This window comes from Danio rerio, chromosome 13 (genome assembly GCF_052040795.2).
Source record: "Danio rerio strain M-AB ecotype USA chromosome 13, GRCz13ab, whole genome shotgun sequence".
In the NCBI taxonomy this organism is placed as follows: domain Eukaryota; kingdom Metazoa; phylum Chordata; class Actinopteri; order Cypriniformes; family Danionidae; genus Danio; species Danio rerio.
The window spans coordinates 38,706,841-38,720,630 of record NC_141033.1 but is presented as its reverse complement, the minus strand read 5'-3'; the positions used below and the strand labels follow the sequence as shown (position 1 = coordinate 38,720,630).

The 13,790-nt window shown below is 36.6% G+C and overlaps 1 protein-coding gene across 8 annotated transcripts in view; it reads left to right on the top strand.

The window, feature by feature from the left end:
- The window catches only part of pcnx1 (pecanex 1), an 83,185-nt gene that overhangs the window by 48,848 nt on the left and 20,547 nt on the right, over positions 1 to 13,790 (top strand). For 4 of the 8 annotated variants that reach the window (XM_087279605.1, XM_087279601.1, XM_087279603.1 and 1 more), the window contains 11 exons: positions 1,792 to 2,024; positions 3,504 to 3,657; positions 3,740 to 3,772; positions 3,990 to 4,161; positions 4,362 to 4,472; positions 8,509 to 8,600; positions 8,697 to 8,806; positions 8,997 to 9,102; positions 9,186 to 9,278; positions 11,482 to 11,632; positions 11,738 to 11,879. In XM_087279605.1, the coding sequence (XP_087135731.1) occupies positions 1,792 to 2,024; positions 3,504 to 3,657; positions 3,740 to 3,772; positions 3,990 to 4,161; positions 4,362 to 4,472; positions 8,509 to 8,600; positions 8,697 to 8,806; positions 8,997 to 9,102; positions 9,186 to 9,278; positions 11,482 to 11,632; positions 11,738 to 11,879 (1,397 nt within the window). Of the gene's footprint in view, positions 1 to 1,776; positions 2,025 to 3,503; positions 3,658 to 3,739; positions 3,773 to 3,989; positions 4,162 to 4,361; positions 4,473 to 8,508; positions 8,601 to 8,696; positions 8,807 to 8,996; positions 9,103 to 9,185; positions 9,279 to 11,481; positions 11,633 to 11,737; positions 11,880 to 13,790 lie in introns of all 8 variants that reach the window. The other 4 variants (XM_087279604.1, XM_087279600.1, XM_087279602.1 and 1 more) reach the window with 1 other exon arrangement.

Sequence of the window (13,790 nt, the reverse complement as noted above, 5' to 3'; positions counted from 1 at the left end):
GAATGAGTGTGTATGGGTTTCCCAGTGATGGGTTGCGGCTGGAAGGGCATCCGCTGCGTAAAACATATGCTAGATAAGTCAACCTCAGATTAATAAAGGGACTACGCCGAAAAGAAAATGAATGAATTCACCTATAGCGCATGTCTTTTATACTGTTGGGGAAACCGGAGCACCCAGAGGAAACCCATACCAACACAGGGAGAACATGCAAACTCCACACAGAAATGCCAACTGGCCCAGCCGGGGCTCAAATCAGCAACCTTCTTGCTGTGAGGGGATCATGATATCCACTGTGGCACCGTGATGCCCACTTTTCAAAAATGCTGGTTGCTGGCACCTATTGGTTTTCTTAGTATTTTTTTCTACCATGTAAGTTGATGAATTATCCAGCATTCTTCAAAATATCTACTTTTGCCTTTAAAGCCGAGTTCAGACTGCATGATTTTCAAAGTAGTCGTGTCACATTTGTTTTCACACTGCTTGACTATCTGGGTTAGCGTTTCGTCGCTGCTTTGTTTACACTGCAAGATGGATCGGCGACAGGGACATTTACATTGCATGACTTTACTATAGGAAGAATCGCCGACAACTTCGTCCAAACTACATCTCACAGCCAAAAACACGTCGTATATCTTTTGTTATTAACTACATAATGAGAAAAAAGCCTTTAATGGGGTAGAACATGTACATATTTGCTTACCTTGGTTTAAAGGGAATTCGCCATTTCTCCACAACGTTGATAATACACTAATTTATTTCTGTATGAAACGTCAAACAGACACGATTGCTCCTGTCCTGTCAAACCTCCACTAGTTTTTCCTCCATTTCGTGGGTCCAAATAAACCGAAAAAGAGCGCTTTTAACTTCTCCCCCAGCCTCCCGCTGGCCTGCAGCAGGTATACACACGCACACACAAGTGAATGCTGCTCTCTCATTGGCTGTAGACAATCGCTGATGTTATTTTCAGTCAAAACTCAATTCACACGGCATGATTTGAACCGCCGACAACTCCAGATATTTAGCACGCCAAATATCTCACAGGCATCGGTGACTCATCGGCGATTCTCTCAGATCTCGTCTTTGATCGTTCATACTGTGTGATTGTCACTCACGTGCTCGAGCACCGATTTGCCTGTGATTTCAGGCATTTGTCGGCGATTTCTCAAAACCTGTCGGCGAGCCAAAATCGGGGCTAAAATCACGCAGTGTGGACTAGGCATAACAAAAGAAAAAATTCAAAGGGGTATGTTGGTGTCAAGACCAATTTATGGATTTTTTTTGTTTGTTTCTTTATGTCTGTATTATTTTATTTTCATTAATATTAAAATGTTTGTGATTATGCAGTCCGTGGATGGATGTTTGTGTGGCGTGGTCTTTTGTTTTTTGGTCAGAGTAGCACTGCACACAAACACCCGTACACTATGGCCAGTTTAGTTCCTCCAAATCACCTATAGCGCATGTCTTCGGACTGAGGGGGAAACCAGAGCACGTGGAGGAAACCCACGCCAACTCGGGGAGAACATGCAAACTCGGACTCAAACTACTTGCTGTGCGGCGACAGCGCTAACCACTTAGCCACCGTGCAACCCTTACTCACACTTCACTTATAATAATAGTAACAAGCTCAGAGCTCATTGTGATTATCAGATATCAGACGTTTTGTGACAATTTAGTAGATCACAATGAAATGTAACAACATACAGTATGAAATTGTGTGTGCTTGTGCGCGTGCATGTGCGCATGTGCTTTTGCGTGTGTAAACTCACCCTGGCTTAGTTCTCGTTTCCTCAGATGCGTCTAAATCGGCTGCTGTCCATGGACCCAGAGCTGTTGGAGCAGCACGATGTGGACGGCAGTCCTGACCTGCAGGAGGCACCACACGGCACACAGGACTCAACACATAATCACCCACACACGCACGCGCTCGCACACAAAACCAAGCAGTACTACCGCTTCTGGCTGCTGCCGTACCTGTGGGTCGGGCTGCACTTTGACAGACTCACTCTACTGGCCCTTTTCGACAGGTGCAAACACTCTTATCAACATTCTACAAATGATTTATGCAAAAAATTATATGATTTATGCAAAAAAAAAAAAAAACTTGTTTCTAGTCCAAATATCTACATTTTAAAGCAAAAACAAGATTGTTTTCTTAATCCACTCTCAGATAAATTTGGAAAAACTCTTAAGGAAAAACTCCTAATTTTGACTTATTTCTCCAAAAGATGAAAATAAAACAATATTTTTACTTGCTCTAAGATGTTTTTGATACCTGGACTAAAAACAAGAACAGAAACATCGCAAAGTAAAAAAAAAACATTATTATTAAATTTCTATACCTGATTACTGTTAGACTCCCAAGAAAACAGTGAAATCGAGCTATTCAAACTCTCTTGTGAAACTGTATTCATATCGCAATATTTATAGCAAAAAAATATTTTTAAATTCCCGATTCTTCCAATATTGTGCAGTCCTAGTTGACATGCAACCATTCAGTTTAGTGTTTGTGACACTCTTTTGTATTCTCTCATGTACAGTTAAAGTCAGAATTATTAGCCCCCTTTTGATTTTTATAGATTTTTTTTCTTCTTTTTTTAATGTTTCCCAAATGATGTTTAACAGTGCAAGAACATTTTCACAGTATGTCTGATAATATTTTTTTTCCTCTGGAGAGAGTCCTATTTGTTTTATTTTGGCAAAATCTTTTTAATTTTTAAGCACCATTTAAAGGTCAATATTGTTTTTTTTTTTTCGATATTCTACAGAACAAACTATTCTTATACAATAACTTGCCTAATTACCTTAACCTGCCTAGTTAACCTAATTAATCTAGTTAAGCCTTTAAATTTCGCTTTAAGCTGTATAGAAGTGTCTTGAAAAATGTCCAGTCAAATTATATTATTGTCATTGTGGCAAAGATAAAATAAATCAGTTATTAGAAATGAGGTATTAAACTATTATGTTTAGAAATTAAATGTAATTAGAAATTAGAATTAGAAGTAAATGTTTTGAGAAAATCTTCTCTCCGTTAAACAGAAATTGGGGGGGGGGAATTAATAAATGGGGTCTAAAATACTTCAGGGGGGCTAAGAATTTTGACTTCAGCTGTATGTGTATGGATTAATAGGCCAGTTGAACAGAAATACTGCGCTGTCAAGACAGAGAGAAGCTCTCAAAGTAAAATAAAATCAATATACAAGTAAAAATTTATCTGCACCAAATGAATTTTCAACTCAATCCCTGACTAGTCAAATCTGTAGTAATTTTTTACACACCCCAGCTCAAAATGTGATCGCATTTGAGAGTGATTTTTCTACATTTTTGAGGGTTGCATTATTGTGTATTATTGTTCTCAGCACATATCCTGATTTTGTGTGTGCGTGCGTGCGTGCGTGCGTGCGTGCGTGCGTGCGTGCGTGCGTGCGTGCGTGTGTGTGTGTGTGTGTGTGTGTGTGCGTGCGTGCGCGTTTGTGTGCGTGTGTGTGCGCTTGTGTGTTTATTAGGAACCGGGAGGTTCTGGAGAACTTGCTTTCAGTGGCTCTGGCGGTTCTTGTGGCCTTCCTGGGTTCAGTGCTGCTAGTTCATGGCTTCTTTACTGACATTTGGGTCTTTCAGTTCTGCCTTGTTATCGCCAGTTGCCAGTACTCATTGCTGAAGGTGAGAATCCTACACTTTTCAAACGCACACAGATCGAATGAATCATTTTTAATGAAAACTCATCTTTCTGTCTCTCAATCAGAGCGTCCAACCAGACTCTTCATCCCCTCGACATGTGAGAAACACAAATAATCTAATACAATAATAAAAATATCATAGGGAGAGTTAATTTAGTTGATTAAATGATGCATTATCTGTGTTTGTCAAGTGTAAGTTTAAAAGGATTCTGTAAAACAAATGCTATTAAAATAAATCTGTAATTTAATACTTTAATATTTGTAAACATGTAAATTAAAAGATGCTGTGATTTGGTTCCATTTTCCCTCATTTAGGGTCACAATCGTATCATCGCCTACAGCAGGCCTGTGTATTTCTGCCTGTGCTGTGGGCTGATCTGGCTGTTGCATTATGGGAGCGTAAACTGCAGCACCAATGCAGTGTCTCTGTATGGAGTCGCTCTCACCAGCTCCGTCCTGCTGTCCCAGGCTCGGGATCTCCTCATCGGTGAGCACTGATACACACGTAAAATCCCAGCAGATGAATATCCTGCAGTTTTTGTTTTGCTCTCCTATTGAAATCTTCCTGCCATAAGGTTTTCTGCAGTGCTGGATGCTCATTTCAGAGCTGAGTACAGAGAAAATCCTGCTGATGTGACAAGACTCGAGTACTCCAGCATTATATTATGTTTCTCTTTCTTTTTTCAGTGTTCACCCTGTGCTTTCCCGTCATCTTCTTCATCGGGCTGCTCCCTCAGATTAACACTTTCGTCATGTACCTGCTTGAGCAGCTTGACATTCACTTCTTCGGAGGAAATGGTAAAGGATGTGCAAATCTTTACATTTAGGAAAAGCATTGTGATTATTGTTTCTATTATTTATTTATATTTCCCATGTTGTCTGGAAAATATATCATATCTTAATGGTACTGAATTGTGAAAAATGGTGCATTGGTGTAAAAGTACCATTTGATCATTTCATTCAGAAATTGTGTAAAACAGGGTATCGGTAGTCTTATATTGAACAAAAAATTTATATATTCATCTCACCCCTTAACAATTTCTTTAAGCAATTAAAAATTTCAATATCAGTTCATTTAGAGCAGGGGTGTCAAACTTTTTCTGTAGACCCACAGCCCTTCAGTTTAGTTCCAACCCTGTGTCAACCTACTTACCTGTAGGTTAGAAACAAGCCTGGAGGACTCGATTAGTTTGATCAGGTGTTTTTAATTAGGGTTGGAAATAAACTGTGGCTGTTTCTCAATATGTGTTCTTGCGTCCTCGTGTTCTCGTATAATGTCATCATCAACTGTTAAAGTTCAGTTAGAAGTAGGGGTAGGTACCAAAACTCAGTACTTTATCAGTATCTGTGCTAAATTTTAAAAGACTGAAGTATCGATAAGCTCTGACGTTAGTGGTTCTGCTATCAGTAATGGATAATTATTGCTGAATAAACATTACTTACAGTTGCATAATTTAACTGACCAACCCTTTCTAATTTGTCTTTTTTTTTTTTTACTTTTCTAAAGTGCATTAACTGCAATGAAAACTTATGAAAAGTATGAAAAGTTTTTGACTGCCTTGCTACTAACGGTAACACTACATCTTACACATCGTTATGCCAGCAGTCTATCATCTAAGTTAGTATAATAATGAAAGTTAAATAAACACACACATTCGGTTACAATGAAAACAGTTTTTGTCTGCAGTAGTCTAAATTAAACAGGTTTTCTTTACATTGCAAGATGCTCCAAAACTGTATTAAAAACACAGCTAACTCTCAAAACACTTTTAACTCATTTATGTGAATGCGTTAATGAAAAATCTTAAACATTATCTCATGTAACTGCATTTTGCAACTCAAAGAGGTTTTTTTTTAACTGCCTGCAGCACATTAAACCAAGAAAGATCCCAACTTCTGCCAGAAAAGGCAGATATGTTGATTTTTCTCCAGAAGAATGGTTAAAAACTGAGTCATTTTCCTTTAGACATTCAATCACAGGAATTTTTTTTTTTTTTACAATAAAACAGAATAATAAAACAAAGTGTTGTTAATTATGTTCAACTTGTTTTTTTTTTCATAGAATATTAAAAAACACTACAAAAAGCCCTGATAAGAGAACGGTTAAAGTACCGAGCCAATAAGTTGTATCGATAAAAGTAGTAATACTGTTAAAAGTCTTAATGATACCCATCTTTAGTCACAAAACTCAAGACCCCAAGAATGAAGGACACGTGAAAGTTTCCGGATGTGTTATTGGTATTGAGGATGCGTCGATGCAGACTTGAGCACTGAACTCACTCTGGAATTCCCAGAAGTCATTGCGACCGAATAAAGGTAGTGGGAAGCACAGCATTTTATATAGCTTTATTAATAAAGTTCAGAGATAACTTATTTCTCTCAGGAGTTTCCCTAAATGAGATGGTGAAAGTAAACATTACCATGAAAATCTTAATAGACAAACACAATAAAGTTGTTTATTTGCTGACATTTGTAATAAAATCTGTTTTATTTGTGTTGTGCAAAGTATATTTGTAAGTTTGTATATATATATATATATATATATATATTGAAATAGGAAAAAACAATAAATCGATGAATGCTGTAAAAATACTTGAAGGTCATGTGGCCATCTGGGAAGAACGCAGCATCTCATGGTAACCTGGCAAGAACACGAGAATATTCTCTGCGTTCTTGGAATTGAGAAACAGCCTGTGTAGAGTTGCAGCCCTCCAGGAACAGAGTTTGACACCCCTGATTTAGAGGATAATTTCTTAAGATGCAACATTTTGTTTTCAAAAGAGTCCCATAAAGACATGACTAAAATAAAAAACAATTACAAACACGGAAGCTCTTCCACATCCCAAACCTCACCAACCCATCCCATTACAATCAAACCTTGCACATAGCCAACGCCGTTGTGAGCATTGATACTTATGTTCTGTCTGTGCTGTTCTGCAATCACACTTCTGAAAAACTAGTAGGCAGTGTAGTTTATGTACCACTTTGTCAAGTTTTTTGCTCCTATATTGAGTTTCCACCAAACTTGTATCTCAGACTCTTACTCATTTAGGGAAGAAAGGGGTGGGAACCGCTTCAACCATGTTCAACAACTGCAGTCATGAAATAAACACAAAACAAGTGGGCCAAGCACAAATCGTAAATATGTTAAATATGTTGATGTTAAATATAAGCAACTGTAACGCACAATTGACTGGACCGCATTGAGGTCAGAAGTGGGACATTTCACTGCTGAAATTCCCACCTTCAGCGCAATGTCATCATAATATGTTGTTACATTTTTTGAGAGATACACTCGATTCAGAAGTGTAAAGTGGGCTTACCCCTTGTGTACTGTTCAAATTGACTGTTGTTATGTTTGTGGCTGTTTTTGCCCCTTTGACTTTTATTATAACAACATTTTTGATTGCAAATGACACCAAATCATGCATTCTTGATTGCTAGTGTTTTTTCCTGTAGGGAAGACTTCGATCATCAGTTGGCACCATTAACCCTTTAGATAGGCCTGTGCACAGGTTTTTTTCTCACACACATAAACAATACTCCATTTAACCCTAGAATTTTAAGCTGCTTTTTGCACTGCAACTTATAGGCCCACACAGAATCTGTGCGCGCAGAAATCCACAGAATTCCGCAGATGTTTAGCCCATCATTGATTCTGTTCATTTACTTGTGTATAAGTGTAAATTTATATTTATTCAGTTTTTAAATTTATTTCAGTAATTTTGTTGACTAATATGAAAATATTTGTATGAATTATTCACAATATAGTTTGTGAAGTAATATTTTCTGTCTTTTAGTAGATATATTATATAATAACTTGCTTTGTTTACCAAATAAAGTGGATCTAATTGGATTTGCATTGTAAACATTAAGTACAAGTTAAAAAGGTATTACTTTTTATTTCTTATATTAAGGTTTTAGTTATGATACTCCCAAAATCATTCCGCATAAATCCGCAGATTTTTAACACAATTCTGAGCAGAAATAGCGAAAAATGTCCGCAGATTCTGTCTGGCCCTACTTATGAATAACAGTAAATAGTACAAATTTGGGTCCCGCTTTATATTTAGTGACCTTAACGAATATGTACTTACACTGAAAATAATAATTTGTTACAATGTACTTTTTGTGTAAATGCATGCTTTTACGTTATACTTATAATTGATTAAATACATACATGTAATTACATCTTTAATTAATTTCTGTAATTACATCTTTAAATACACTGTTGACCATCTTTTACACCTTAACCCACCCTTAAACCCACCCATACCATTAAACCTGTCCCCAACCATACCGGTATCTCACTTTAAGAGCTCCAGAAGTGTTCTGCAATACATTATGAACATAGTAATATACACAACTTAATATAAACTGGGACCCAAATTTGACCTCTTCCCAACAGGAAAACAATCAAGAATGCATGATTATATGTTGTCGTGGCTTTGCAATCAAAAAATGTCATTATAATGTAAGTCAATGGGACAAAAACAGCCACCAACATAACGAAAGGGTTGTAAATTTGCCCAGCGTGAATTGTTAAATTTTTTTTTAATTTAACACAAATTTTACCAAAATATGTGTCAAAATAAGATTTGTCACAAAAAATCCTCCCATTTGCTGAAACACAGAGAAAGTTAAAGCCAAATTAACACTCAAAATCACCCCAGGGTGGATGAAAACCCCTAACAAAATCCCTAACAGCACACAAGGGTTAAGTCACAGCATGTTTCAGAGGATAAGCATATAAAAAAACTGTTCATAAATTTTAAAACCTTCTTGTGTTTCAAGGTTTTTAGAGCTTCATTGTAATGTCTGTCTTTAATCCCAGCATGCACCAGTCTGCTCTCAGCTCTCTACAGTGTTCTGCGCAGCATCGTGACCATCGCGATGCTCTATGGGTTCTGCTACGGCGCCCTAAAGGTGATAAATCTCTCCATGTTTCAGTTGCAGTTGGAACATGTTGTATTACTCTGTCTTAAATGCACTGAATATTCTCCTGTTAATGTTTGTTTTCAGGACTCATGGGATCCTCAGCACATTCCTGTGCTTTTCTCAGTGTTTTGTGGGCTGTTGGTTGCTGTTTCATACCACCTCAGCCGCCAAAGCAGTGACCCCTCTGTTCTCATGTAAGTCTTTTTGGCAGTGTGTGGGTTTGTCTTTTTGATAAAAAGATTCTTGCATTTTTCCTGCTTTAAGTGCTACACGTATTTACTATTAGAGATTAGATTTGTTAGGATTTTTTACTGTTTGACTGCCTTGTGTTTAGTTTGAATTTTCTAAATTGTAATATTATTCTTCTTTGTTTGTGAACTGTAGTTCATTAGTGCAATCAAAGGTCTTCCCCAATGTAAAGGACAAAAACCCGGAGGATCCACTTTCCGAGGTGCAGGATCCTTTACCAGACAAACTTCGCAGCTCTGTGGTGAGCAATATACAGAGGCATCTTACAAACTACGTTACTAACAGACAGAGGTCTTATATAATGCATCTGTGTCTTTTTCTCAGAATGAGAGACTGCAGTCAGATGTGATTGTATGTGTCGTCATTGCTGTCCTGTATTTTGCCATTCATGTCAGCACTGTTTTCATCGCCTTACAGGTAAAACACTGGTCAGGGATGCAATCATGTTAAATTTCTGCTGATATAGAGATACTTTTTCAATGTTATGACGAATGACCTTGGTGTGAATTACAGGGGGTGTTTGTGGGGGATTGACCCTCCTAATTAAGGCTTGATCCCCCCTAAAGGACATCAAAATAAGATGTATGGGGGGTCAGCCCTTTGAAACTGAGAAGAAGTTCACTCTGATTTGTATTTCAAATAGTAATGTTAATAATTAAAATAACAGATATCCATTTGACCACCCCATAACGGTTCATACCATTGTGAATGCATAATCACGGCAATCAGTCCATGCGAGAAAAAACTCGTTCAACAGTCTGATTTAGAGCACCAATAGACACTATTAAAGATCACAAGACATGGAGAAAATCCCGTTTTCTCATAAAATAGGTGTTTGTTTCTACATATTGCCTAAAAGTAACGTCAAATTAGATGCAATGTCTAAGCTTATCAGGTGAGAATACACTTAATGGCCTATCCCACAGAACATTGTAAACTTAAATACATTTTATGAATAAATTAGATGTAATTTAAATAAGCACATACGTTTGATTCACTGAAGCAAGTTTTACACAAACTAACATTACCAAAAAAAGTTAAATATCACACCCACCACCCCTTCCCACCCTCGTCAATGTAGAATTTGCACACAGCCAATTATGATACATGGACATAGTGTATTGTTTTCTAAAATCTTTTATAAATAAATGAAAAATACACCAAAAACTTAAACTACTAATGGTATATAATATACAGTGTACATTTTTTATTATGACATACTAAAGGCTATTTAGCAGTTATTAAATTATTACTGATTTTAAATACTAAGTTTTATTTAAGGTTTAGTTATTGGAATGAAAATACACTATAAATGTGGAAAACTAGCCTAAATGCAGTCAGTAAAATTTTATTTATATAACAGTATAGTGACAGTAAACACATATATTGTTAACAAAAAGAATTAAGCAGCATAACTATTTTCAGCAGTGCTGATAAAAAGAAATGATGAACATTTAAGTAGATAAACTAAAATAGAAAACATTTTAATTAAATAAATGTAGAACAATTTCACAATATTAGATTTTGCTGTACTATTTATCTAATTAAAAACACTTTAAATGTTTTCCCATGACAAAAGATAGCAGTCAGTCCAAAATCTATTAATTATTTTTTTACATAACTTGGTAATCAATATGTAGCATTACATTTTACATTACATTTATTCAGTTATTAGATGCTTTTATCCAAAGAGACTGTTATATTATCTAACTTTGCACGGCTCCACAAAGCAAGCCAGACCCGTAACCATTAAATTTAATTAAAATAAATAGGACAACTCTAAAATAATGAGGAACCTGGAATCTCATCTTCCATTCCAAAGGAAAAACTACAGCAAAGACGATTGACCAAAGCAATAACGTTAAGTCAAATTTATTTGGCAGTTAACTTTAAAGCAGACATACAAATCTTGAGGAGGTAAAGCCAAAATAACAAACAAAAACCCAACAACTGTTTTAAATTCTCTTACCTCCACATGAAATAAAACAAATAAAAAATATTCACTTACCTCCCTACTAACCACAAAACATGAGAAAACTTGAATGAAACAAAAAGGCACCTTCCTCATCACGTGTCTCTGTATAAATCTCAATATGTCAACACTCAAATTTCAACAATATCGCCGAGCAAATACAACTCAAGTTTTTTTTCACAAATAAACAAAACAAGCCAGGAGAGAGAAGACTCTCCAAACAATCATTCAGTCCGGTTTAAATGGACTTCACAAACATGTCGGCAAGCTTCCACATGCCGACACCTGACTAATGAAACCTGTTGGAGACAGCGGATAAAGGCGGTGAAAAGAGAACCACAACAAAAAGAGACATATACAACAACACAAAGAACTCACTACTTCAAATAAAAAAAAAAATTTATATTATTGTTTTAACAAATAAAAAATATAAATAACAGAGACTTACAAATGAAGATAAAAAGACATAACAACAATAACAGTATATTGTGCATCTTTAACTTTCACCATACATCTCATAGTCCAGCTGCAGGATAACACACTAAAATCTCCAAAAAGATAATCAAGTTGTCATGCTGCTCATATTTTTAATATCCAATGAAGAATAAACAGATCTTGACTGATCTTGTCCTCTTTTATTTCTTCCAGCCATTTTTAAGCTATGTTCTGTACGGTCTAGTCGGCTCGGTAGGGCTGTTAACTCACTACCTACTGCCCCAGATGAGGAAGCAGTTGCCCTGGTACTGTTTTTCCCACCCGCTGCTCAAAACCAGAGAGTACTATCAGTTCGAAATCCGGGGTGAGTCACTCCATCACACAAATATTTGTTTCTGGTTATTTAATGAAATAACTCTTGTTCTCGGCTAGCATGAACATTACCTAAACGTGTGTGCTGTTCGTTCAGGTGCTGCCCATGTCATGTGGTTTGAGCGCACTCATGTGTGGCTGCTGTTTGTGGAGAAAAACATCCTCTATCCGCTCATTGTGCTCAATGAGCTGAGTGGCAGCGCACAGGAGCTCGCCGGCCCCAAAAAACTCAACACAGAGTCAGTATTATATCCTTTTTATTATTTCTTATTGACTAAGGGTGCTTTCACACTAGCACTATTTGTCCGCACCTAGGTTGGTTTGATGTCAGAGTTCAGTACGTTTAGATCTTGTGAATGATGTCTTCTGAACTCGTACCTAAGAGAGCCGTACCTAAGTACGCCTGAAAGAGGTGGTCTGGAGCAAGGTTATAATAGTTTTGGATTATTCATTCGTTTTAGTTTCTATTTCGTTTTGACTTGTTTTCAAATTCAGTCAGTTTTAGTTCGTTTTTAGAGGCAGATTTACTAGTTTCTATATTTTGAAATTGCTGTTTTAGTTTAGTTTTTATTAGTTTCAGTGTTAGTTTTAGTTTTTTTTAAAGGATATTTGATAGGTGCAAGATTCAAAATCATCAGAGTAAATATTTTTTGATTTTTTCCATACATTTTTTGAAACCTGCATTCAGAGGACACATGGACACTATCACCTACCACTACCATACCCATCCTCAAATTCAAATACAACAGCCCACAAGATAGCAGCCTTAAGTATAATATGTGTGCAAGGCTGCTTCTGAGGTTAGATACACAGTAGTGATGGGAAGATCAGATCATAACGTGGATGTTAGGAATCAACATACCAAAATTATTTAGTCAGCAATAGTAATTTCAGTCTGTTAAAACATCACTATGGCATGATCTGAAAAATGTAAAGTAAAGTTTTGCAACCCAACTGAAGCATGATTCACTTATTTAAATTCCATTACGATTTTATGTTATGAAAAACTTTTTCACTGGATCCTCTCATTAAGGCCTCTGTTTACCCGCGGTGCTGTTGTTCAAGTTTAGTTTACTCACAGCAGGCTGTCATGTACTGTTTGAATTTGGTTCACTAAATCACACAAGCGCAGTATTATCGGTTCATCGCTTCTCAAATTTGATCTCAGTGTAACGTTACTGTTCTAATAACTGAATAAGAGTAAATAATGGATTATTTGGAGTCAGAGGAAATATTAGGCTTGTTGAAAAGTAAGTAGTTTGTGGATAACTGGAGACGCAAATCGTTTCAAATGATTCAGTTAGTTTTGGTGAACTTGTTCAACCGATTCACTTAGAAGATCTGGTTAAAAACATTTGTTTGCGGTTGCGATACAGAAATAAAACCCATAGTTGAGCACAAATGTGTTAAATTAATAGTTTAAAGTTTCTGTAATGCTGTCACCGTGCTGCTGTCATGTCCACTCGTTTTGTCGCGGGAGCAACAGCGAGGATGACTGGAGGAGAACCGGCTCGATCTGGAGGACTACAGACTCTGAGGTGCCGTATAGGCGAATTTTATTTACTTCTAAAAGGCTTACAGTAAGATTATGTATTAATACATTTACAAAGACTAAAATGAAGGATGTTTTTGCTATAATTTTAGTTAGTTTCAGTTAGTTTTGTATGTACACAATACAGTTTCAGTTATTTCTAGTTTTTTTTAAAACTCTCGTTTTTATTTTTATTTCAGTTAACGACAATTGTTTTACATTTTGGCTTTCGTTTTTTCATTTGTTGTTTGTTGTATAATAACCTTGGTCTGGGGTACGGTTTGTGCAAACTCTGGTACGGTTCACTTCTGCTATGAATGCAATAATACCAAATAACGTTACCGTGTACGTTACCTTGGCGACAAGCGGGAACTGACCCAGTGCTAACAGATTGATAATATCTGCGTGTCTCCTAGAAAAACCACTTCAGCAGACATTGCGTGATGCTCTGAATGGTTATAATATTTTTGCAACTGACAGACACAAGTGGCTCTCTGTATGTTACCAAAGATTCAATAAAAGCAGAACAACTGTGATTTGTGTACGTCTTTCCATTTTGGCACCTTGGCTTTCGTGGCCATCACCTAGCGACAGACACACAACGGCAGCTTGATGACGC